We start from the raw sequence: 24963 nt of genomic DNA on the forward strand, positions 1-24963 counted from the left end.
ACTGAACAGAGTTCACACTGCTAATCTTATACCAGTAATATGTCCCTTTAACATCAGGTTGCATGTTGACACAACTCTCTGGGGCTCAGTAAAACCATAGAGTTTTGCCTGAATCCTAGATCCTTGGTTTGCCATCCCCATAGTTATTTGTTGAGAGAGACTGTTGTGTGTGTAAAATGGTTGCTATTTTTGCACTGGTTTGTGTTTGCAATGGGAGAGTTTTTCAAAACCAGACATGATGTAATTCTAGGAGATCCCCCACCTGAAGGTTGGCATCTCTAATGCTGGGCATCTGTGCATCTGCAAAAGTGGTGCTTTGCAGGGTCATTTTGTAGAAAAATAGGTAGTGGAGCTCATCCAGTATTTATTTATTTTATTTTATTTTATTCGATTTATATCCCGCCCTACCCCACCGAGGTGGGCTCGGGGCGGCTTACAACATAAAAGCTAACAAAGTCAGTTTAAAATACATTCATAATTATACAATAAATACATAAAAACACATAAAACTTACTTCAATATGTACTATGCTACCTTTCCTTAAATCAATTCTTCAACATTCCAGTATTCAATAATCTGTTGTTCGAGATTTGAATATTCAGGCATTCGGATAACAATTAATTATATGCCAACCGGAAGAGGGCTGTTTTGCAGGCCCTGCGGAACTGTTCAAGGTTCCGCAGGGCCCTCACCTCTTCCAGGAGCTGATTCCACCAACAGGGAGCTGCGACCGAAAAGGCCCCGTCTCTGGTCGCTTTCAGACGGGCCTCCTTTGGCCCAGGGATTATAAGGAGGTTCTGAGACCCCGATCTCAGCACTCTCTGGGGAACATGTGGGGAGAGACGGTCCCGAAGGTAGGCAGGTCCCAGGCCATAAAGGGCTTTAAAGTATTGTTATGCAGCTGCACCTACTATTCAGTGGTCAAGATGGGAAGGGGTAGATGGAACTTTCAGAAAGGTTCAGGAGCTGCGCTCCTGTGAACTCCCGCTGAATCCAAGGCCTGGTGCTTTGGGGAAAAAACTGTTTTACAGGGGAAAGTGATGTTCATCTTTGTGCAAGACTAGTATTGCCCCCCCATTCTATTATCTCTGCCCCATTAATTATTAATTGCAAGCACCTACAATTTCTTATTCACCCTTTTCCCATGTTAAATCCTGTTTTTCTAGCATCTTCAGAGCCCTGTTCTCAGATGATTAAGAAAACAGCCTCTTGTTCTCTGCCTGCACTCAGGGTGGTTGCCAGTCTCCAGACGGGAGATTCTAACTTTCAATTTTTTTTTTGTTCTTCACAGATGAAGGTCCACTATTTTGCCCACCCTACTGAGAAAAAGGACTAGTTCTTCCACTGAGGCACAAAATGAATCACCTAACAGCATTTCAGATGTGCAGAGATGTGTCTGTTGGTTTCATGTTTTTTAAATAACTAGTTTCCCCTCATATTTCATTGCAAAGAACATTTTTAAAATTTTTCATTTCTTTTTGCTGCCAAAAGCCTAAACCACCTCACCTCCTTGCAAAAAGAGTTCTCATAGAAAGTGATTTCTTCCAAGGGCTTTGGAACACAGCTTTTAAAACAAACAAACATGGTAGAGCTTTTCAAGTTTATATTATTGCTGTGAAACAAACATCATTTTGACCTGCAAATTGTCCTAAAAGGTCACAGGGCAGCTGTGTAGGCATGGTCTTATTAAAAACAGGGTTAACTACACCAGCAGACAAATGTAAATGTAACAAATGTAATGTTTTACACACCCCACACCCACAAATGAATACCAGATGATTCCTATGGGGGCAACTGACCTCCTGATCCACCCCACCAGTGAATGCCAGATATTTCCTATGGGAAAAAAGAGGAATCGGCCAAGCAACTATTTTAACAGACATGTTTTGGAGAGGAGACATACCCAATGGATAAAACGATGGAATTAAACTGAACAGAGCTCACACAGCTAACATAATACCAGCAATATGTCCCTTTAACATCAGGTTGCATGTTGATACAAATCTCTGGGACTCTGTAAAACACTCTGTGTCATACAGTGGCCAAAAAATTTATGTATATATACACACACGCACACTGTGGCCTTTTTTATTGCAATCACACAATGTCTTGACATTTTCAGTGAGTTATCTACCATGACCCCAAGATCTCTCTCTTGGTCAGTCTCTGCCAGTTCACACCCCATCAACTTGTATTTGTAGCTGGGATTCTTGGCCCCAATGTGCATTACTTTGCACTTGGCCACACTGAACTGCATCTGCCACGTTGACGCCCACTCACCCAGCCTCAACAGGTCCCTTTGGAGTTCCTCACAATCCTCTCTGGTTCTCACCACCCTGAACAATTTAGTGTCATCCGCAAACTTGGCCACTTCACTGCTTACTCTCAACTCCAAATCATTTATGAACAAGTTAAAGAGCATGGGACCTAGTACTGAACCCTGCAGCACATCCTCCGCTGCGAAGACTGCCCATTTATACTCACTCCCTGTCCTTTTACTTACTAACCTTTGAGCTTACTAAGGAGCCTTTGATGAGGAAACTAATGAGAGCTGTATAGACTTTTTTTGGGGGGAGGACATTACTAGAATTTGAATGTTTCAGTTAAGGACTGTGTATAAAAGATTTTAGCACTTAAAGCTGATTAGTTTTTACAACATTGTAATACGTGCATGACTCTTATAGATAGGTTTTATCAACAGATTTTAAGTTTTTTCTTTTATATAGACCTGATGGCCTTTCTTTTATATAGACCTGATGGCCTTTTATATAGACCTGATGGCCTCTTATGTTTTAAGACACATCAGACGGCCTCTTGTAGAGAAGTGTTTTTGATCTCTTTTTTCAAAAAAGTTTTATTGTAGTTTTGACTATATACAGTGTAAAATTGAGAAAAAGGGGAAAAGGGAAGGGACTGAGGGTTGAGAAGATAAACTTCTTGATACAATAAATGTCTCTGTTCTCTTTCAATCCTTAGGTGGTAAACTTCTAAACTAGGTATAAGAATAATGTTTTGCCACACCTTAACACGCTATGAAAAAGTCCTATTTTCATTTCTTCATTATCCATTCATAGAAAGGAGTCCGACTCTCCATCACTTCCTGCTCAGGTTCATCATTTAGAATGTGTGTCATTATGTCTATTTCAGCTGTTTCTGGTATTTTCTTCTATAGTTGGTACATCCTTCTTTTTCCACTGTTTGGCAAAATTATTCTAGCAGCAGTTATCATATGTATTATCAACTGGTCACAATTCTCGTTGGTTATTTGTAGCATCATATTTAACAAAAATAATTTAGGCTTAAACTGTATAATCATCTTTTAAAACTTTCTGTACAAGTTTAATGTACTTTTGCCCAATACAACTGAACTGTTTTATATGACCACCACACGTTTTCTGATCTCCATCTATGTATGCTTTTTTCCAAACGCTGTACCAGGAACATCACAAGCTGCAATGCCGATGCAGGGTGATGGTATTCCTCAAAAGAAATGCTCTGTGTCTACCAATGGCCAGAAGGGGGTTCCTAAGCCTAATAAGAGAAAAACAGACACTGCAAGAACCAACGAAGGCGGCATGATAAGCGACGGCGATCAACCTAAAAAGCAGATGGAATTCACTAAATCTCTTTTCAAACTCACACAACAATTGAAAGAGAAAGATAATCTTATCAAGAAAGCCAGGGAGGCTCATGATGTTGTCTCCAACAAGATCTCCAAGCTGTCTGACAACTATGAGAATGAACTGATTAAAAATTATGCAAAGTACCCATGTTGTGCTGATCGCCCTATACAGGATTGGGGGGGGGGGACCTCTGCCCAACAATGTCTCTGAAGGGGCAATGGGCTCTCCAGATCTGTTGTCTGTTCAAGCTGATGAGGTGGGGGGAGAGGAAGATGAGGAAGCAAGCTCTGCTAGCCCCAATGGGGTTGGAGAGGGAGCCGCAGAGAGAAGTGCAACCTCTCCATCACCTCCCGAAGTCTCTGCTAGCCCCAATGGTGTGGAGGAGAGAGAGGCGGTGTTGGGGGATCCACATGGTGCAGCCTCCCCACCACCTCCTGAAGTCTATGTGGAATGTATGAGGGGGTGGCAGAGGCCCTATGAAAGATTTAGATCTTTGGTAACCAGCAAGGAATTTCGCTGTGTCAATTTAGAGCATGTGCGTTCCTTTGTTCATGCCTTGGAGGTGCTAACGAGGGAGATTCAGGATGTTCTGGATGAGATTAGCGGGGGCATAGGAGATTTTGTTTGAATGCAGCTACAGGGAGAAGGTCTACAAAACCCATTATTTTCCTTTAAGAAAAAGAAGGACCAGCTCAACACGGATGAGTTTCTGGAGTTTGTGGTAAATATACTACAAAGTAATAGAGAAATACTCAGCACCGACACACTGCATTTAATTGTGACCGTTTCAAAACCCCCGAGGGACGGTGCTCGGCGTAAAATCAAGTCTATCCCTTACAGTTCAATAATTGGAAAAAAAGAGTCGTTTTTGGTAGATTTTTCCGATTACAACAACCATCTCTGCTTCACTGCGAGGCTCATGGATGTAATGAAAAGAGCGGGGGATCCTTCTGACGCAATCCTGTTAGAGGCAGCTAGAAAATTACACAGAGAATTAGGGTGGTCTGATCAGAAAAATGTGGGTCTCAGTGACATAACAGTTGAGGAACATTTAAAAGTGAACATCCATGTTGTGTTGTGTTCTGATAAGGGATGGAGTATATTTAAAACACAGCCCCTGAAATATCCTGAGACCCATTTTATGCTTTTACATCATGAAAATTTTTATAGTGTTCTTCACATTGGGAGATTTTTAGGGGCTAGGAATTATTGCAGGAATTGTCACACTCTATACAATCATTACCGTAATTGTTCTCAATTTTGTAGAATGTGTTCCACTGCAGAATATAAAACAATCCTAGGGAGGCCTAAGAAATGTCCCAACTGCTGCTTGTATTGTAGCAGCGACTTTTGTTTTAAGAGGCATGGTGAGCTGGCACCCCAAGATGAAACAGCATGTCCCTCCAGGGCATGGTGTACAAAATGCAGGTCTTACGAAGACCTGTTTGAAGAGTGTGGTGGGAGGGCCTGTAGACAGTGTGGTGGGAAGCTGGAGGATAGTGAAGATTTCCACAAGCTGTGTTATTTAGAACCTCTGAAACAGCCTCACGTTTCATCAAAATACATATTTTATGATTTTGAATGCACACAAGACAATGTAGATGGGGTGCATCAGCCCAATTATGTTTTTGCTAAAGCCTTAGGGGAAGATAAAAAATGGCAAGCCAGTGGTAAATCTTGGGAATTCAGGGGTTAAACGTGTGTGTGTCAGTTTGTTAACACAATTACCGCACAAAAGCAGTTTAATCATACTACCATCATTGCCCATAACTCCAAGGCTTACGATTCTTACTTTATTGTTAAGCAGCTGATTAAGGAGAGGTTGGATCCCGAACTGGTAGCCTTAGGGGGAAAGCTAATGTGCATGAAAAGTCTCGACATAAAATTCATCGATTCACTGAACCATCTTCCCACGGCCCTCTCTAAAGCTGCCAAAAGCTCTAGGATTTTGCCAGAGTAAGGGTTATTTTCCTCATTTTTTCAACACGGAGGAAAATCAGTCTTATGTGGGACATTTACCAGAGCCCAAATACTACAGGGTAGACCAGATGATGGCCAAAGAAAGGGAGGATTTCTTAAAATGGCACGAGGAGAACAAATCTAAAACTTTTGATCTCCAAAAAGAATTAGTTTTTTATTGCCAGCAAGATGTGAACATTCTGGAACAGGCTTGTACGTTGTACCGAACCGAAATTATGACTATGACAACCCAGGACAGTCTCAGTATAGACCCCCTACAATATCTCACATTGGCAGGGGTCTGTTTAGCCATGTACAAGTTTAATTTTCTGACACCGCTCTCAGTGGCTACTCCGCCTCCAGACCACTATCACAGGGAAACAAAGAGGTTTTCAACTTATTCGATTCAGTGGCTCTGCTACTTGGAGCACTCTGAAAAGATCCAAATCCAACACAAGTTAAGGGGGAGGCAATGTAAGGTTGGGAAGTATTTCCTAGATGGGTTTGCAGTGGTGAACGGAAAGAAAACAGCTTTTGAGTTTAACGGCTGCTACTGGCACAGCTGTCCACAATGTTATGAACCTAACAAACTCAATGTTATGAACCTGTCATGTGCTCAGTATCTCCAGGGAAATCTCCCGAATCTCCTTCTTCTTTCTCACCATCCTTCTTTACAGATTGAAAGTTATATACAATCATACATTCCTAGCAGAAACTTGGTTCTGGCTTCACAGGGACAACAAGACTCTTGTCTTGCCGGACTGACAATAAGAGAAAAATCCAGTCCAGATATAGGTTACAGGCTAATAGCTCATATTTTCTCCAACCTAACTCTCATTCAAAAATATTTGAATTAGCTCCCAGACCATGGTGTTACTCTTCTCCAAGGCTGCATTCCAGCTTTGCAGACATTTTCAGTTGGCCAGGGAGACAAGAAGCCCTTGCTTTCCAAAATAAATTGCACTCATTTATGGCCTTACATGTTACTACTCCTAGTCTACACAAATCCATAGAAACAAATATAATGAATATATTTAAAGGTTAGTAAATACTGACATTGTAATACAGGGATTAGTGCAGTCATGAATAGATATACATAAATGCATATATGATTGCACAAAACAATGGAATGAATAGTGGATATATGAATATAGCTGGGACAATTAGACAGTCATCAGCAATGACAATATTATTAGGAAAGTCAATAAACTGTTACTGAACCGCAAGATTGAAACAAATCCTTGTTAAGGACTTGTACCTGACAACAGGAGGCAGTGTGTAGCACAACACTTTGGTAAAGCAGAGCATCAGAGTACAAGGATAAGCAGGCGTATATTTGACTTTGGGATGATTTGACTACTTGTATTTCCAAGCTGACAGCACTCAACACAAGCTACACAGTACTGCCTGCAAAGATTCCTCCCAGACACTATATTTTCTATCTATACAGGATAATGCTTACGTACAGGTGAGGTACTCTCTCTCCTTTCAGAGGTGGCAGAATGTTCCCCGACCCAATCAGGCAATTGTGCACTATAGTGAGAGACTGCTGCACGTCATCTCTGAAAACAAACATTAAATCTATTTCAGCCTTTAAAATACACGTGGGTAAATAAAGAGCCATGTTTCTTTGCTGACACTACTGCATTGTACAATCATATCCCTAGTTTACTAAGCAATTATCTGGGAGAAAAAATCAAGGAAGACATAAGCTTGTGCTTTTCTCCTCCACAGTTCTGCTTTCAAAATATAAAGCAAATTCCTCCCTTGCTCCCAAGTATCTGCTCCCAGAGCAGTTAGCAGCTTTGGCAAAGTAGGGAAGAGAGTGAGAGAGTTAAACCTTCCTTCATCAACACAGCAGCCCTTCTTTATATCACACAAACCTTCCACCCTCAACTGTGTTTTAAAAAACACAGGAAATTCAGTCATGGAACTCCTGGGTCATATTTGGGTCATCCCAAATAGCAGGGCTTTTTTTGAGCAGGAACTCACAGGAACCCAGTTCCTGCAGGCATGGTGTCAGGGGGTGTGGCCTAATATGCAAATATGTTTGTGCTGGGCTTTTTATACAAAAAAGCCCTGCCAAGTAGATATACCCTCCACTCCAGCTGTACGCATTCATCACATGCTTAATTCTGAACAACTGCCCTAGAAAGCATATTTTAAAAATTCACATTCTAGGGCCATGAACAAATAGGGAATTTTTCTGCAGATACATGAGAACCCTAGGTTACATAAAAATCTTAATTTTAAAAAAGTTGTTTTTAAGCACCCTGCCCCCCATCAAAAAAAAGGAAAAGCAAAGTCTACTTTGCACAATCCTCACAATTCCGATTAAGAAATGCTGACTGAGATCTTGCTCAATCACAGCCTGTATTAGTATTTTTAAAAGAACTAAAGGGGAAAAAGCAAAGGCAGTAGGACAGAAACCAGGCTAGAGAAAGATGAGGCAGCGGGGGAGGGGTGCAACTGCATCACTTGCAGACAGCAACTCTCAATCAGCCTGATATCAAAAGGGGAAAGGGAGGGGGCGCGGAAGCAGAAAGCATGTCCTCTGCACTTCCTGCTAAAAGCCTTTTACTGCTGCCCCTCTGTGGGGGAGGGGTTAAGGCAGGTTTTCCCCTCTGTCAGGCCATCAGCAGTGGCAGGAAGCTTTAAGCAGGAAGCAAAAAGGATGCACTTTATGGCTCAACTCTACCCCCCCCCCCAAAAAAAAAACAAACCCTAGCTGATTTGGGCTCTGTGCAGGAGGAAGACTGGGGAAGAAAGAGGTTATTGAGAGACTGGCAGAGGAAAAGGAAGAATGGAGGATGAGAGAAATTGATAGACAGATGGGACCTCCCTCCCCTGCACATTTTGTGGGTTTTGCTATTGGAAAACATGCAAATATGTTCACCCTATCAGTAACACGGGACTACTTTACAGGGCTGCTGTAAAGAGCTGTACATGAAACACCTGGCTCACTATAAAAAAGTTCTGTTTTACTTTCTAAAAACTCTACACACACACCTGCAAGCTGCCAGCCAGTTTGATGTGAAGAATCTTTGCCAATCAACTCAGAGTAAAGCATCATTACTGACTACGCAACCACTGACCTGGACATTTCAAGATCTGCATCTGCATAATGTGCTAGCTTGTCAAGCTCTGGCTGGAGAAAAGAATCCAACAGGTAGAAAGAAAACGCTGTCTCTTCAGCTGAAGGAACATGCCACTGGATGTTGAGACTTCTTAAGTCACCGGGTTTACCCCAGTCCTGCAAGCACAGAACAAGAAAGTGTATTTTGCATTTAGTGAAAATACCTGGGTGTTCCTTATTTAACTCAAATTCTCAACTACAAGGATATTAGTGCTTATAGTAGATAACAGAGGTTTGCATCATACATTGTTAGTAAGGCAGGTTCCTCACAAGAAAATTCACTCAAATTGACAACAGTCTGCTTTTGATCATTGGGAAGATAAACCCTCCAGAAAAGATTGGAAATTAAACTGGAAATATTTACAGTTCACTGGTGAGAAGAGTTGTAGTTGATTCAAGGGCTTGTTTATTATTAGATTCTTTTTAGGCAGAGCTCCAATATTATTTTGAAATTCTCACCTTTCTTTAAATCCAACCAAAGTGGCTAAGATAATAAAATGAATGAGATAAATGTAAAATCCAAAATATATCATAAGGGGAGGGGTAGGCTTCCCAACCCTCCCGCCCTGGCGGGGGACCCCAGGATTTCCACCCTCTTCCCCCACTCCCCCAAAAAACAGAAGCGGGGGGAGGGGGGGAAACGGAGGCGGGGAGCATGGCGAGCCGCCTGATCCTGGGCGCTGCGCCGCTGCCGCCCCCTCCCCGCCCACCGCAGCTGCTCCTCCGAGATGGGCCCAGGCTGAGCCCATCTCGGAGGAGCAGGCAAAACCAGAGAAGGGGAGGGCGAGGCAGGCCAGGAGCATGGCGAGCCGCGAATCCGGGCCCTTCTAGGACCCGGACTTGCGGCTCGCCACGCCCCCGGCCCGCCTCCACACCCCCCTCCGTTTCCATCCCAGAGGCGGAGCGGGCGAGGCCGCCGTGCCGCTGCCGCTTCTTCTCCGCTCGCCGTGGCTGCTCCTCCGAGATGGGCTCAGCCTGAGCCCACCTCGGAGGAGCAGCCACGGCGAGCGGAGAAGAGGCGGCAGCTGCGGGGCGGCTCACCACACTCCCCAGCGCCATTTTCCCCCTCCCCCCTAGCTCCACCCCAGTGTCTCCTGGCTCCACCCCCAAAGTCTCCTGGCTCCACCCCCAAAGTCCCCAGATATTTCTGGGGTTGGATTTGGCAACCCTAGGGAGGGGGCACAGAGTCACAAGTATACAAAATCACTACCTTCCTAAGGTATCTAGTGTAGTGTTCTGTCACGCTTCTTTTGGGAAAGTTTCAAAACACAGAGGCAAATATAGAGAAAATATGGCCCAGCTCAGTCTCACAGAATTTGGCACTTGAAGCAGGGCATCTCCAGAAGATCTCAAGATGTGAGGTTGCAAGCCCATATGACAAGTCAGTTGCTATCATCAGGACATTAAAGGTTTTATAGGTCAAATACTAGCACCCCAGATTGTGCCTGAAAATTCACTGCAACCACTGCAGCTGAACATCACAGGTTTTATGCATGTCATGTCACAAACACAGAACCTGTTGGATGTTACTCCAAGATTGGACCACAGGCTGATTTCTGTCAGGTGAGAGGAAATCAGCAAGTGAACTGGAAATTTCTATAGTTATTTGAACAGTGTCCTTGATCCTGGAAGAAAAACTCTTTAAAAGGGGGGGAAACCCTGAGAGTCAATTTGGTGTAGTGGTTGTGTGCAGACTCTTATCTGCGAGAACTGGCTTTGATTCCCCACTCCTTCACTGTAACAGCTTAGTGAGGCAAGATCTTCCCTTACAGAACTCATGCTGAGTCTTCCTCAATAACTTGTGTTCATCAATGTGCCTACTCATTCTGTCCTTGATAATGGTTTCTACCAACTTTCCCGGTATTGAAGTCAGACTGACTGGCCTGTAATTTCCCAGATCTCCTCTGGAACCCTTTTTACAGATGGTGGTGACGTTTGCTACCTTCCAGTCCTCAGGAACGGAGGCAGATTTCAATGAAAGATTACATATTTTTGTCAGGAGATCCACAAGTTCAACTCTGAGTTCTTTCAGAACTCTTGGATGTATGCCATCCGGACCTGGTGACTTATTAGTTTTTAATTCATCAATCAGTTGAAGGACCTCCTCTCTTGTCACCTCAATTTGACTCAGGTCTTTCAATACCCCTTCCAAAATTAGTGGTTCTGGAGCGGGCAAACACTTTTCATCTTCCACAGTGAAGACTGAGGCAAAAAATGCATTCAGCTTCTCAGTCATTTCCCTATCCTCCTTCAGTAATCCTTTTACTCCTTGGTCATCCAAGGGCCCCACTGCCTCCCTGGCTGGTTTCCTGCTTCTAAAATAGTTGAAGAAATTTTTATTGTTGGTCTTTATGTTTTTTGCAATATGCTCCTCATAGTCCCTTTTTGCCTGCCTGATCACAGTCTTTCATTTGATTTGCCACAGCCTGTGTTCCCTTTTATAAATCTCGCTTGGACTAGCTTTCCACTGCTTAAAGGAGTCCTTCTTACCTTTTACAGCTTCCATTACTTTGTTTGTGCCTTTCCTAATTTGTGGTATATATTTTATCTGAGCTTCTAGGATTGTAGTTTTAAATAGCCTCCAAGCTTCTCCAAGGGTTTTGACTGTATTTATCTTTCAGTTTCCTCTTCACATGCCTCATCTCAGAGAATTTACCCCTTTTAAAGTTAAACGTGGTTGTGCTGGTCTTTTGGGGCAACTCCCTATTTGTACAAATGGTGAAATCAATAACGTTATGGTCACTGCTCCCAAGCGGTGCGATCACTTTTACATCTCTCACCAAGTATTGGGCATGACTTAGGACCAAATCCAGGATCGCCCCACCCCTGGTAGGTTCTGTGACCATCTGCTCCATAGCACAGTCATTGAGAGCATCAAGAAACTCAATCTCTTTCTCTCGACCTGAACACATATTGACCCAATCAATCTGCGGGTAATTAAAATCACCTATCACGACACAGTTTTTACATTTAGCCGCTATCTTTAATCCTTCCATCATATTATAATCGTCCTCTATCTTTTGATTTGGTGGGCGATAACAAACTCCCATAGTTAAATTTCCTTTTGGGCCCTCTATTTCGACCCAAAGCATTTCTAGACAATTAGTTCAATTGTCTATCAAGAACCTCACTAATTTATTTAATAATAAAGCTTTCTCTTTTACTCTTGATTTTTCATATATTGCACCAAGACAGAGCAGGCTAGAAACAGTATGAAAAGTATATAAAAAACTACTGGGAAAAATAGACAATGCAAACATCCACATTCATAACATCTTTCAATTACACTTTCCATAGCCACTGGAATGGAGACACACCTTCGAGTAAAATAAAAGAATAATCATTTAGTACTTATTTTTTTAATAAAAGTTCAATTGTCTAATCCTAAATAAATTGAAATCCTTGCCTTGATAGGAAAGTATTCAGAAAGAGGCTTGTCAAAACCACCTGGCACACTGCTGTATTCTGTGGGGTAGATACGTGTAGTAGAATGAAGAAGATGATGCAGTAGGTTACAAGACAGAATGTAACCCTGCTTACAGGTTAAGTGGAGGGTTTGCTGAAGAACCTTCACAAGCTGCTCACTGTACGGCAGCAACTTCTTCCCATCTACACGAGTGATCTAGTTGAAGAATGCAAATCAGAAATGTAAATATATGACAATGACTCTATGACACTAACAAACCACTACATTGCAGGAATTAGAGGTTTTAGAAGAGACGGGACTTTCTGTCTTTTACTCCAAGAACCCCAGTCTTGGGTCCCTCCTTAGGAATATTTGGGGACATAAATCTTTGCAAATATATGCACATGGTTTCTCATTTCATTGCACTGGTCAATTAAAAGGCATTCATTCCCCATGCAACTGGGCCTTTGTAAGTAATATCTGTAAGAACTGACAGTACTAAGAATCACCCTCCCCCTTCCATTGCAGCCTCTTGACTCCCTACTAGACCCTTAGCCCAGAACGCCAACTGCCAAAGGTCCAATATGTGGAACCAGATGCCCGAACTGTTATTGTAACATTGTGAGAAGCTTCTCAAAAATATTGTGCCACAATTAGCTGAAGGAACAGGGTGGCAAAGTGAAAGATCTTTAAAATCCAGGATGCTTATTAGATGGAAGACAGGCTTGGAATACAGCAGGAAGTATTGAACTGGAGTTCCTCACAGTGGCATGATTTCTGCACAGAAATCCAACATTAGCATGCTGAGTAGGGCCAGCCACAAGAAGAGCTGGGAGCAATATTACAGATGCTAATACCCCACCTAACAAGACATCATAATCACAGGGACTCAAAGGAAGCAATTCCTTCAGCCCTTCTGTAACTAAGTAAGGACTAACATCTGCTGTCCCTAGCAGGATTGGGGACACTGTACTGGATCTTTCTGCAGCAGTCCCTTGCATCCTGCCTAGGCAGGATATTTTCAGTTACAGTTAATGAATCTGCTCACTTCTATGTCACATGGATGTTTCAATATAAAAACCATAGTGGCATTTCATTTTCCCACCAATACTAGTATTTCTCATAATACCTCTGACAAAAGCTGGAGGTTCCACAGGAGCTCCTTATCTAACTCTTCATCATGTAAGACATCATCATCTAGATTTAAAAAAATTCAGTCCAATTGTTATTACACTGAAATACCAAAGTCTGACAGATTCAAGCGATTAAAGCAATCCCTGAAAAACTTGATAAAATACCCCTGAATACCTAGACGTACACTTCTATTTCCCTCACCTTGTCAGTGGCCTAAAGAGTCATATAAAAATACAAAAGGCACAGTGGCACATGGAGAACTTACATGCTACAGGATGTCTCCTATAACAGTCATATCTGCTTCAGGCAACAACTCCAGATTAGCAACTTTTTTCTGTATTAAAGATTTGATTTTATATGACACCACAGAACAGCTACACACACCTCTCTTTTGCTCATGCTGGCCCATAGAGTCAACTTTTTTCTAACTCATGCCAAGACAGTCAAAATGGGTGAAAAAAAGGGTAGAGGGAGTAAAGCACCCAATCAACACATCACATTTCCAAAAGCAAACCCAAAATCCTTTCAGTGCACCCCTAAAAATGTTGTGCGGGAATGCAGCAAAATATATGCAGCCTACAGGGAGTTGTAACTGACTGCAGATGCCTATTAAACCTATATTCAATGGGAAAGCTGGGTCTGCCTCTGCATAATGGGTAAAATTGCTTTAAGAAATTTGTAGCATGTTTGCCACTGCATCTTATATGGTTTCATGTAGCAAGAAGCCTAGAACTGGCAGCTAAGTGCCTGCACCACAAGCACAGGGTTATTAAACATGTGTGATGTTACACATCTTTGAAGCAGCTATTAAAACAAAGCAAAGTTAAGATGCTCAAGGCAAGACCAATTAATAACCTATAAAAACATTTTCCAGCAACCACTGTGAGCCAAACAATTCTTTATGCCTGCTAAACTCAGCAAGACAGAACTGAGCAGCCATCTCCAACAACCTGCTAGTTTCCAAGGCATGCACATACTTTCTGTCTGTAATTAAACAGACCTTCTTGGAATTAATAGCAATGCAGGAATCTATAGGAAATTGTAAACACAAAATACACCATATCTTCTGGGAGCAATTTGATTTTTAAAAATCTTCTTTGTTTTAAATAGGCAACTCACACTCGATCAAAAATGACCTTGTTACAACACAAAGTGAGATCAGTGAAACTTACTGAGAGTAAGATGTGCTATAACGTTGCAGCAATGGGGAACAAAGAGCTTCAAAGCCTCCTCAGGACAGCACTGAAAATGTCACAGAGAATCAAATTCTACATTAAGATATTTCTGCAAGCAGGGAGGGGGTTTTTTGGGGTTTTTTTTGCTGTGGGATATTTTTAATGAGCATTTTACAGCAATGATTAGGAATGTGCTCAGTGGCTTGAATTCAGGAGGGGATGAAGTATTTGGGATTAGGATAAAGAAACCTGCTATCCAAAGGCTTATAAGAGGGCAGAGCAATTGGCAAGGAGATCCAGGGCCAGCAAAATGGCACAATGACAGTCACTCATTGGTGTGCATCTCAACCAGAAAGGGACAGGGGGAGAGGAAAAAAGCTGTCTCACTTTCACAGCCGCTCGGCACATGTCAGCTACCATCCGACCAGCCACTCTTGTCTCAAATATATTTGAAATGGCAAAATTAAAAACCTTCTCCAAGGCAGCCTAAGAGCAAAACAAGAGGGGGGGGGAAGCAGTAAACTGATTAACCAAGTTTGCTCTATAGGAAAAAATATACTCTCTGATCTAATCTTATGTAGTCAAAAACCACAGCTAATCCAAGGAGAATCTAATTCAAGGTCAGTCTTGGCCATGATGCAGTGCATAGATACACCAGAAAGTAAAAAAGAAACAAGGCTTCACCCACCAGCACTTAGCAATTATTTACCACACTGGTGGCTAAAGTGTGCCAACTAGCTGAGTCCAAAGGACCAGCTCTCACCTAGGCATGCTAAAATCTCCTGTTGCTCCATGCCATTATTGGCACTCATGCTATAAATTGGCCACCCATACTAGAAACAAACAAGCTGAACAAATCAAGCAGAGACCTGGGGACACCATAGAAGCCAAGCAGACATCTTACCATAGAGGTTAAAGCAGGGCACCAATGCTTTTAAAATGTTTATCACTCCTAGCTCTCCTCCAAGGAATGAAGAAGGTATACACAGTTTGTCCCCATTTTATCCTAACAGTGCTCTGCCAGGTAGGTTAGGTTGAGAAAGAGTTACTGACCAAGGTAACCAAGTGAGCATCATGGTAGAGTAAGGGTCTGAAGCTGGGTCTCCCATAGACCTAGTCCAGCGTTCTAACCCTTACATCATACTTGCTCTCCAGAGGAAGAAAGCACAAGGAACTACCTTGAAAGGCCAGTGAGGTCTAAGGAGAAAATGCACAATGAGTTCCTTTCATCCACCATTTAAACTGCCAGGCAGGAGAAGCATCTCAGCCAAGGAGCTAGCTAGTTCCTACTGCATTTCAGATTAAATGGAGATGCAAGAACAGCCAGCAGCCACCCCAGAATTGGCCAGGGCATTGGAAGCCAGCTCCATGCCACTTCAGCTGATCCTCTCTCAAAGCTCCAAGCTGCGAGAGGATCAGCTAGGGTGACGTGGAGCTCACAACTCCACATTGCCTCAGCTGGGGCTGGCTCTTCTTTGCAGTTTGGTTTCAACCTGCAAAAAAGAGCCAGCCCAGGATTGGACTTTTGCAAGGCATGGAGAGGGGAAAAGCATTTTTCCCTCCATGCCTTTTGCAAGCCACACCACAAGTGAACTCCAATGCAGCTATTTCACCCAGAAGGCTTGCTGCTTTAAAGTTCACTCACAGCAAAGCTTGCAAAAGGCATTTAAAGGGCATTTAATGGCAGCACCTTCTTCTGGGGCCTACAGGATTGGAATTTTGAAATTTGGGGGGAGGGGTTTGAGGAGAGGCACCAGCAGCTATGCCTCAATTTTAATTTAATTAAATTTTTTAATTTATATCCTGCCCTATCCTGCAAGTGGTGCCTCTGCCTCAAAAACAGCCCCCTTAGAGTCCAGATACCCCCAGACTGATTCTCCATTATAACCTATGGAGACTATTGACCAATATTGGGATTTAGGAATATCAGTAAATACCATTTTGGGGGGTTCAATATACCTCAACCCCCCAGAAACCCAATTTTTTTGTGCATACCCCTAGTCACTGTTCACCTTTCAGAAAAAGGTGTGCAAACATGTGTCTGTCTATAAATGCTTTACAATTATACCAGCTAGTATCTTATAAAAATTACCATAAGTAAAACTCTCTTTCACCCTTGGTTATACATACCTTAAATATCTCCTTTGAACACTGTGTGAGAATTGTGCTGAAAGTAGAAGATAGGCCTAATTCCACCAAACTCTCCAAATGAGTCATCTTTTCTGTTTCAGTCTCTTCTCTTGTTTGTTCCAGTGTGCTGCTTTCTATAAGTCCAAAACATCTACACAACAAAAATCAAGAAAACCATCAGTAAAAAAAAAAATTACAAATTTCCTGCTAATTTGTCTATACTTTGATAAGAACTGCGACAAAGGATGCATTTGGCAGGCTTTTGAATAGCCACTCAAGTGCAGCAAGTAGAGAACAGCACCCTGATAAATTGGGCAAGGGGGGAGCTATTTCTTTTTTTCCAAGTCACCAAAGTGATATTGTCATGCACTGGACTGGAGAGACCAAGATTCAATCCCTACTCAGTTGTGAAATAAACCAGGTAACTATGCACCAATCAACGCTCTCTTTGTCTAACCCATCTTACAGGCTCTTGCAAGGATGACAAGAAAGAGATACCCACACATATTGCCTTGAAGGAAAAGCAGGATAAAAGTCTCTCAGAGAGACAAATTACTAACACAGGTATGTATGTTTGTAGGTGTGTGTAGGCAAGCTAGCGAAGCCTGCCTACTGATTTTAGTGGATTTATTTGCAGGCTAATGCTGTCTGGTTTTAGGAGAGATTTGAAAAACATCAAGGAAGTACAAGAAATCAAGCTTACTGGAGCTACTTGGAAAAAGCCTACTTGGAACCAGCAGCCTTACAGAAGCTTGAAACATTCTGCTTTTTGGCTTCCTTCTCCAAAGAATCTGCAGCCTACTGAATGGGTAAAGCAAAAAAGAGGGAAGGCATGAGATGCTCATCCGCTTTTTTCGAAGAGAGATAAAGAGAAGTGGCAAGGACTGGGGTGCACTATCTGCATATGACCCCTGCTCAGCTTCTTGGCTCCAGCAACTCTGTCATCCTAAGAAACCTGTCTGCTGCACTCTTCTTTAGAAAGTGCACCCACAGACCCTTGCTGATCCTCATTTCTGCAACTCTTATCTAGCACACTTATATAATGCCAGCTCAAAACCAAGCTGCTTTATGAAGCATGTGCACTTAACCTCACCAAAAAAGCTATGACCAATCTTCCCTCTAAGCTGTGGAGTTTGTGAGCAAAAATTCTATTTAATGAGCTATTGGCATTAAAGTTGTGAGCAAGTGATTTGGCTACTGCATAAACTAGTTTGCTCTGGGGCCATCTTTCCTGAACTAAGGCAAAAATGTGTGAGTCAGAGACTAAAAAACTGAGCTAGCTCACACTAACTCAGCTTAGAGGGAACACTGGCTACGACACACATGAACACCAATGAAACAAATATCCACAGACTTTGCATGTGGCCAGAGAAAGCACAGCCTGTGATCAACAGAATTTAGAGCATGGATACTATGGGGAGAAAAGTTTTGACAGATCTGCAGTATGGGAGAATAAGACGAAATATATAGGAAAGCCAGTACAGTAAAGTTATCACCTCCACTCAATTTCCCAACACAACTTGCCTGTCCATAAATTGCAGTACAAAATCTTCAAATTCAGCAGTAGCAGAACACAGTTCTCTCTCCACCTATAATTTCAAAACACAGGGAGGAAATATTTAATGCTTTTCTTTTTTTTACCACCTCAGACATATGATATGCCTCCAAAACTGCAGCTAGAAAATTCACATCTGCAATTTTATATTTGTTATGAGAATCATTATAAAACCTTTGAAAACATGTTTTCTCAGTTACTCACACTTCTCCTGCCAGAATTTGCACCTTTGCAAAATAAATTGTGAATCAATCTGCCCACCTACTACAATCTACTTGAACAGGCTGTGGCCCTCTGAGGACTCTGGTCTTACCCAGCCCTACTGCCTAAGGTGGAAGCTGGAAGCTTCTGCATGCAGAACCACGTATTCTGTCACTGAACTATGATCCTCTCTACTGTGAAACCTGATCCATCATCCCCTTTTTAAAATTTGAGCACCTTGTGAAACACAATTTACTATGTAATTACTTTCTGTATGAGAAAGCTCCACCTTTAAATTCCCTTCCCATAAATAAGCTAGAGTTACACAACTATTTAACATCTTACCTCTGTGAGGTCTTCTCTCTCTTGTAGTACAAATGAACAATCTACTAAAGGCACAAGAGTAGAAAACGTTGCAATAAACTGGAATGTGATCTAATGGGAAAGACAAAAAAGTTTCACAGTGTTATTGGACGTACTGAATGCTGAAAAATTAACTTGCCATTATAATGGAATCAAATGGACCCAAAGAAGTGGGGGGGAAATGGTATAATGTTGTCTACGAACTATTAACACGCCATACTCCACATATTCTTCAATCTTAATGAGGTCATTTGCACTGTAAGTCTTGATCTCTCTTCTATCATTTGTTCCCTATAAATTATAGTGTATTATGCTTAAGGGTTGGGTTCTTTTACCCCAGTTATATGGGAAACAAAGGATCATACAAGCTAAACTGACAAAACTGTACTTTCTGGTTTTCTTATTCATTTTCTCCATGATGTCTTCATTGCTGTTCTACTTCTGTTCTCTCAAAGGGAAGTACAGTTTTGCGGGGGTTTTGTAGCAGGTATCAAAGCTCAAATCAGCTCCCAAGACTTTTACTTTTATGATGACTTTGGATGGAGTTTATTTGATCGCCAGATTAGTAAAATGCAACTAGGAGACCCATGAGGTGGCTATCCCTCCCACCCCCAATTGCTTGACTGGCCAGTCTCCAGCCTGCCTGCACTGCTACCACCTCTGCCTGCCTAGCTCACAGGGCAGAGGTTCCTGCTCCCTCCTCCTCTACCCACCTACTTGCAGAGCTGCTGTTGTCACTGCTTGCCCAGTTCACATGGAGGAGACAACGGACACAATGACAACTCATGCTCCACTCCCCTCTGGAAGAAAAACTTTCTCCAATAGAACACGGCACTTGAGCCCGAAAGATTCTACAAACCCTAATGATGTTACCAGCCGTGAAAACCTGAAATCTTTGATAACAATGATTTATGTTGAGTGCTGGATGCTTATGAATTGTGTATAAATCTTGCTGATTATATGGTGTGAATTCTATTGTATATTATATGAATTTCTATAATAAATGTATATATTTCAACAATTTTAACATTGGCTTGCACAGTTTATTTTCTTTACTTCACCTGGCCGTACAAGCTGCTGCTCCTCCCCTTTTCAAAATAGTGACTGATATCTCACAAGGCAGCATTGTGAAATGCTGGTGCTTTCCTAAATATATTACATTTTAACTTTTTCTTGTCTTTGTTTGTTTTGTTTTTTTTGCAAACTTGGAGGGTTCCCCTAAGTCTGAACAGAAATACCTCCCCCCACCTGTACTTGGGCCCATTTTCTGGGTTTGCTGATCCACATGGAGGAGGAGGTTAAGAATTAGATCTTCAATATTTGTTTTATTTGACCACGAATCTTAAAACAAGATGTCTGATGGGTTAAGCCGTTACTGAGAATAACACAAATACTACAAACACTACATTATGTTCCAAAGATCAAAAAGGGTGTGAGGAGGCACAGCATAGGTATGAGTTACAAAAACACTGCAGTAGAAGTTCTGAGAAAGCAGAATGGATGTGACTGGAACAATCCTTAGAATTGTGCACTCATATGAAGCTCAATAATTAAAACACTTCCTCTTTGTAAAATCCACAGTCTGCCATTATTTCCAAGCCACGTATTCTTGAACATTCTCCATCCTCCAAACCAAGTTTATAAATCACAATTTAGCCCTGGTTGAGGGTAAAGAACAAAATACAGTTTGTGGCTTGGAAGTAGCAGGCAGCTATGGCTTTCTGTAAAAGGGAAATTTTAATTATTCAGCTTGTACAGGAGAATGGGAAGGAACATATAAGCTATAAGAATTTGTATGTAACCATTACATTGTCTCATATAAAGTTATAGGAGTCTGAAAAAGTAAATTTTATAACAATTCAGCTCTAGTAAAAGCTACTGAATGATGTGAATTGCATTACAGTTTAACTTCAGTCTCAAAGCTGATTTTAAATTATGCTTATGCTACAATACCAGCCATTGAAATATATGCATGCGTATGACCTCTTCCATACTCAGAAGCTACCAGAATAAGATCTTAATGAAAGCAACAGTGGCAGACAAGAGATGGGGAGCCAGAATGCAACATCCAAGGAAAGAACTACGGGGAAGACAATGAAAACCAAGAGGGCACACAGACACTCCTGTTGGTGAAAATCAGAACCATGTTCCACATCAGATTGGAACACACATCAACAAAATACTCACCATGCATTTGCTAAAGTCATTTGGATCCACACCAGGCAACGCTCTCATCAACAGAGGTAACATGTGCGTTGGGCTTTCAGGAAATGACTCGCTCCCAGAGACCAGGCTACGAGCTACTCCAATTACACAGCTTAAGGTGGCTGTGAGTTGATGAGGTTCTGTTAATGTCTCCAGTGCTGGGTATGTTCTATGGAGAGGGGGGGTTGGAGGGGAAAGTTTTAAGAAAGGAATTTTAGCTTTTATAATATGTTTGCTGTTACAGACATTCAAATAAGCTGCATTTCCTAACCCCACTGATTTCTGTGTGAGCACAAAACCACAGAAAAAAGGAGCACTGTGGCCCAAATGGTGTCCATATGGAAAAAGTGACCTGCATAGCTCCCCACCCACCTTGCCTGGCCTGCAGCTGTGGAGATCTGTTGTTGTAACCTGTTCCAGAACTGAACACCTTAAGTCAAGTAGGGCTGAGCAGAAGGTGGAGGCCTAGACTCCACTAGATCATTCTCTGTCCATTGCACTGTGCTCCACATTGAGTGAAAGGGAAGAACAGGAGGGGCCAGACTGCACACAAGACATGTCTTCCCCTGATGTAGCACTGCCTCCCCAGTGCAACAGTTAGCAAGGCTGTGCCAAGGGAAAGAGGCATTGTCCCAACTAACAGACACTGTGAGGGGCTGCAAAACAGTTCAAGTCCATTCAAGCAACACGTGAAAGTTTGACACACACCTGATGACAAGTAGAAGTGGGGAAGCAGGTAAGAGGGAAGCAGACAGAACTCAAGGTCAGAATGACTGCGGAGCAACAGTGAAGCAGTGTGGCCTCTTTGTACTCCATTTTCCGGAGCAATGTATTAATGTTACAGCACTTTACCTGCAGAAGCTCAGTCTAGATTAGTATATTTTAGGTTTGACAGAATGAAATCTAAAGTTACAGGGTGGAAAATGACTTCCAAACAAACTTATTCAATTGAGCACTATGAAATGTTAAATATGAACACACCAAAATCAGAATGCCTTCCCCCCCACGAGGACCTGTATTAAAAACAACGAAGGAAAAAGCCCAGTAGTTTGGGAAATTTGCAGCTAATCCTAGGACCAAATTTTACTTAAAAAGAAATAAAATTTGGTCCTAGGTTTAGCTGTTTTAATACAGGTCCTAGTGGGAGAAAATGTATTCTGATTTTTGATACTTGCTTTGGCATAAATGCTTTTACACTCTTATTATTCAAATGCTATAAACTTCCTTGTGATGATGATCTGTGACAGAATGGCAGCTTACAGATCTGGAAAAAAAACCCTTAAAAATCTAAACACAGCAAAACCGTGGGGGTAAGCTGCAGTGGCCGAAAAAATGATGGGCAACCTACACCATTCATCCAAAGAAAATCTGATTTCACTTAAGATGAATTATTCAGCTGCAGAAAGAACAGTTCAGGGCCCTTTTTCACCATCCAAAAGGCAAATGTTAACATTGACATTTACCAGGCTCTAAGGAAGGCCACGAACTGGGAAAACACAGTTTGGTTCATGGTCTGTCGTATGCCCGGTTCACGAACCATGTACCATCACGAAATCTGTTCATGCTAGATGAGTTGGTTTAGTTCATGAAGTTTATGACATGGTAGACTAGTGTGCTAGAAACATCAAAACTCACAAGGGATCTCCGACTGACTCTCCTCTACCTGCCCAAGTTTGGTGACAACTGAATTTACAGAATCTGAGTTACGGCCCCCCAAAGAAGGTGCCCCCAAGAAAGTGTTTCCTAGGGAAATGACCGGGACAGATTCAGGAGTATATAGAACGGATCCTGTGCAAGCTAGATACCAAACTCACAGCAGATATCTCCAGCTGACTCTCTTCTACTTGCCCGAGGATTGGATTTATGGGGTCCAAATTACAGCCCCCCTAAAAAAGGTGCCTGCCCCATCCTCCACTGTTTCCAAAGGACTAATGTCAAACCAAAGAACCTCTCATTAAAACTGAAGAGGGGCATTTCTGCAAGCCCAGCAGAACCAGTGAAGGTGAAGCCAGGAAAGTGCTTTGGAGGGAAATGTCAGACACAGGTTCAAAAATGTAGAATGGACCCCCTGAAAACTACACACACAAATGCACAGAAAACCCCACCCTGCCATCTGCTCCTCTACAATCTCTCCAATTTGGTGGTGGATTACATTTCTGAGGTCCTAGTTAACACACCCCAAAAAAGGTCTCCCCTGTGCTCTCACTGGAAAAAACAGTGGCAGTTACAGGAGTCTATGGAATGGCTCAGTAGCACGAAACTCACAGGGAAACTTCACCTGAGCAGGAACACCCCCCCCCCTGCACCAGACACTGGAAGCAAGGCAAGCATCCCCCCACACTTGCAGCCCCACCCCCAGTCTCTAAAGATAGGTTCTGTAGAATAGGATTTCAACAGGGGCTTCCTGTAGAAATCCGAGTTTTCCATTTAAAACTATTAGTAATGCAACAACAGAAATCCAGACATGACAACAGAAATCCAGACATGACAAAAGACTTCCAACAGGGGCTCCCCAAAAGAACTCCACAACAACTGGCCCTACCAGACAAGTGGAAATTAGATTCTTCCATTTAAAGTGACCATGAGGTAGGTTTTGTATTATTAGTTCTACCTACCACAAGGTAGGTGTTGGGTGAGAAAGCCCACCCCCACCCAGCAGAGGCAGACATCCTTCCACCAAAGCGCCAAGGGTACCACCCACAGGTCAAGTCACCCAGAGAGGAGAAGGAATGGGGGGACACACAGGGGAACAACAGGAGCCCCTGAGAGGTCCAGAGAGGGGTAGCCCAGCAGGGGAAGGCTAACCTTGAGGAAAGCCAACTTGTCCACTCTGGTTGAGTCCAGATGGAAGCTGTTCTGCTTCACCAAACATGCAATCGTGGCATAGGTGGAGTTTCTGTAGGTGGGTAAGTTCTGGATGAGCTGGTGTTCAGGCTCCCCACCCCCCCCCGCCTCTCAAGTAGCAGACACACAGAGTTGATGCTGTGCAAGAAGTGGGTGGCCAGGCACCTCATCAGTGAGATGGCCCGCATCTCAAAGGTGGCAGCATCCCATGTGGCCACTGACAACGCTACCCAGTCAAGGGCATCCTTCACCATTAGGTGAAGCATATGCACTAGGCAGACAATGCCTTTAAGAGATGCAGCCTTCACTGCTGTCAACATGTTGGCACTGGCATCCATGACTATATAACTATGGACAATGTGGCTGCCACCCACCCAATCTCTCAGGCTACTCTGTATCATGGCAGCAATGTTTTGTGTTGTATGGTCTGCATCCACCTCCTGCACATGAAACAGAACCACTCTGAAGCCTGGTGGCAGGACTATCCCCTCCTGGAGTCTGGGCCCTGCCCCGACAGTCCAGACAGACAGGTCCTTTGTTTGCCATCAGTGGGCAGTGAGGGAGAGGTAGCCATGCTGCTGGCTGCTGTGAAGTACACAGTTCTGCCTTACATGCTGGAGAGCTCACCCCTGACTACTGCCATTGCAGAGCAGTGCAGGGCAGACAGGGCTTATGGTCCTCTACAAAGGGACAGAGTACTAGGAGGCCAAGTCTTACAGCAGCCAGCCAAAGGCTACATCCTCCATGAGGGACAAGGGTTGGCCACAAGGGAAAAGGGCTGTATTTTATTGGATGCTACTGTTTTTATTTCTAAAACATATGTATATTTTAATTGCTATATACCGCTCTAAGACCTGTCCTGCAGGAAAGGGCAGTTTAAAAATCTAACCTAACAAATAAATAAATCCACAGCAATCACTCGATAAGGCGAGTGATTACTTCCTGGGCCATCCACATAGCCTTCTGGAAGGCACTGCTGACATCCTCATGGAAATGACCTATTGGGGGGTGGCTTGCCTTCCTTAAAACAATTTTATTGGTAACACATGGTAATAAATGTATTTCTTACATCTTTAATAACTTCTTTTATCTACCCCATATATTACTTTTTACCCACCCCTCCCCCCGTTACTTGACCCCCGCCGGCGTTATTTACTTAAAATGCAAATATTTAAAAGCACCCTTAAGTGTTAAACCAAAAATTTATATTCTTCTTCTTTTTTAAAAAATTT

At 42.7% G+C, this 24963-nt stretch overlaps 1 protein-coding gene across 1 annotated transcript in view; it reads right to left on the reverse strand.

Annotated features, from left to right (window-relative positions):
* Window positions 1-24963, reverse strand: part of PSME4 (proteasome activator subunit 4) — a 121345-nt gene that overhangs the window by 52708 nt on the left and 43674 nt on the right. Inside the window, exons 11-20 of the mRNA XM_060249138.1 lie at window positions 20870-21056; window positions 18665-18754; window positions 18088-18152; window positions 16564-16714; window positions 14821-14919; window positions 14431-14500; window positions 13254-13321; window positions 12125-12340; window positions 8678-8835; window positions 7049-7144 (exon numbers count right to left, since the gene is read on the reverse strand). Of these exons, the coding sequence (XP_060105121.1) occupies window positions 7049-7144; window positions 8678-8835; window positions 12125-12340; window positions 13254-13321; window positions 14431-14500; window positions 14821-14919; window positions 16564-16714; window positions 18088-18152; window positions 18665-18754; window positions 20870-21056 (1200 nt within the window). The remainder of the gene's footprint in view (window positions 1-7048; window positions 7145-8677; window positions 8836-12124; window positions 12341-13253; window positions 13322-14430; window positions 14501-14820; window positions 14920-16563; window positions 16715-18087; window positions 18153-18664; window positions 18755-20869; window positions 21057-24963) is intronic.

Source organism: Heteronotia binoei, chromosome 1, assembly GCF_032191835.1.
Source record: "Heteronotia binoei isolate CCM8104 ecotype False Entrance Well chromosome 1, APGP_CSIRO_Hbin_v1, whole genome shotgun sequence".
In the NCBI taxonomy this organism is placed as follows: Eukaryota; Metazoa; Chordata; class Lepidosauria; order Squamata; family Gekkonidae; genus Heteronotia; species Heteronotia binoei.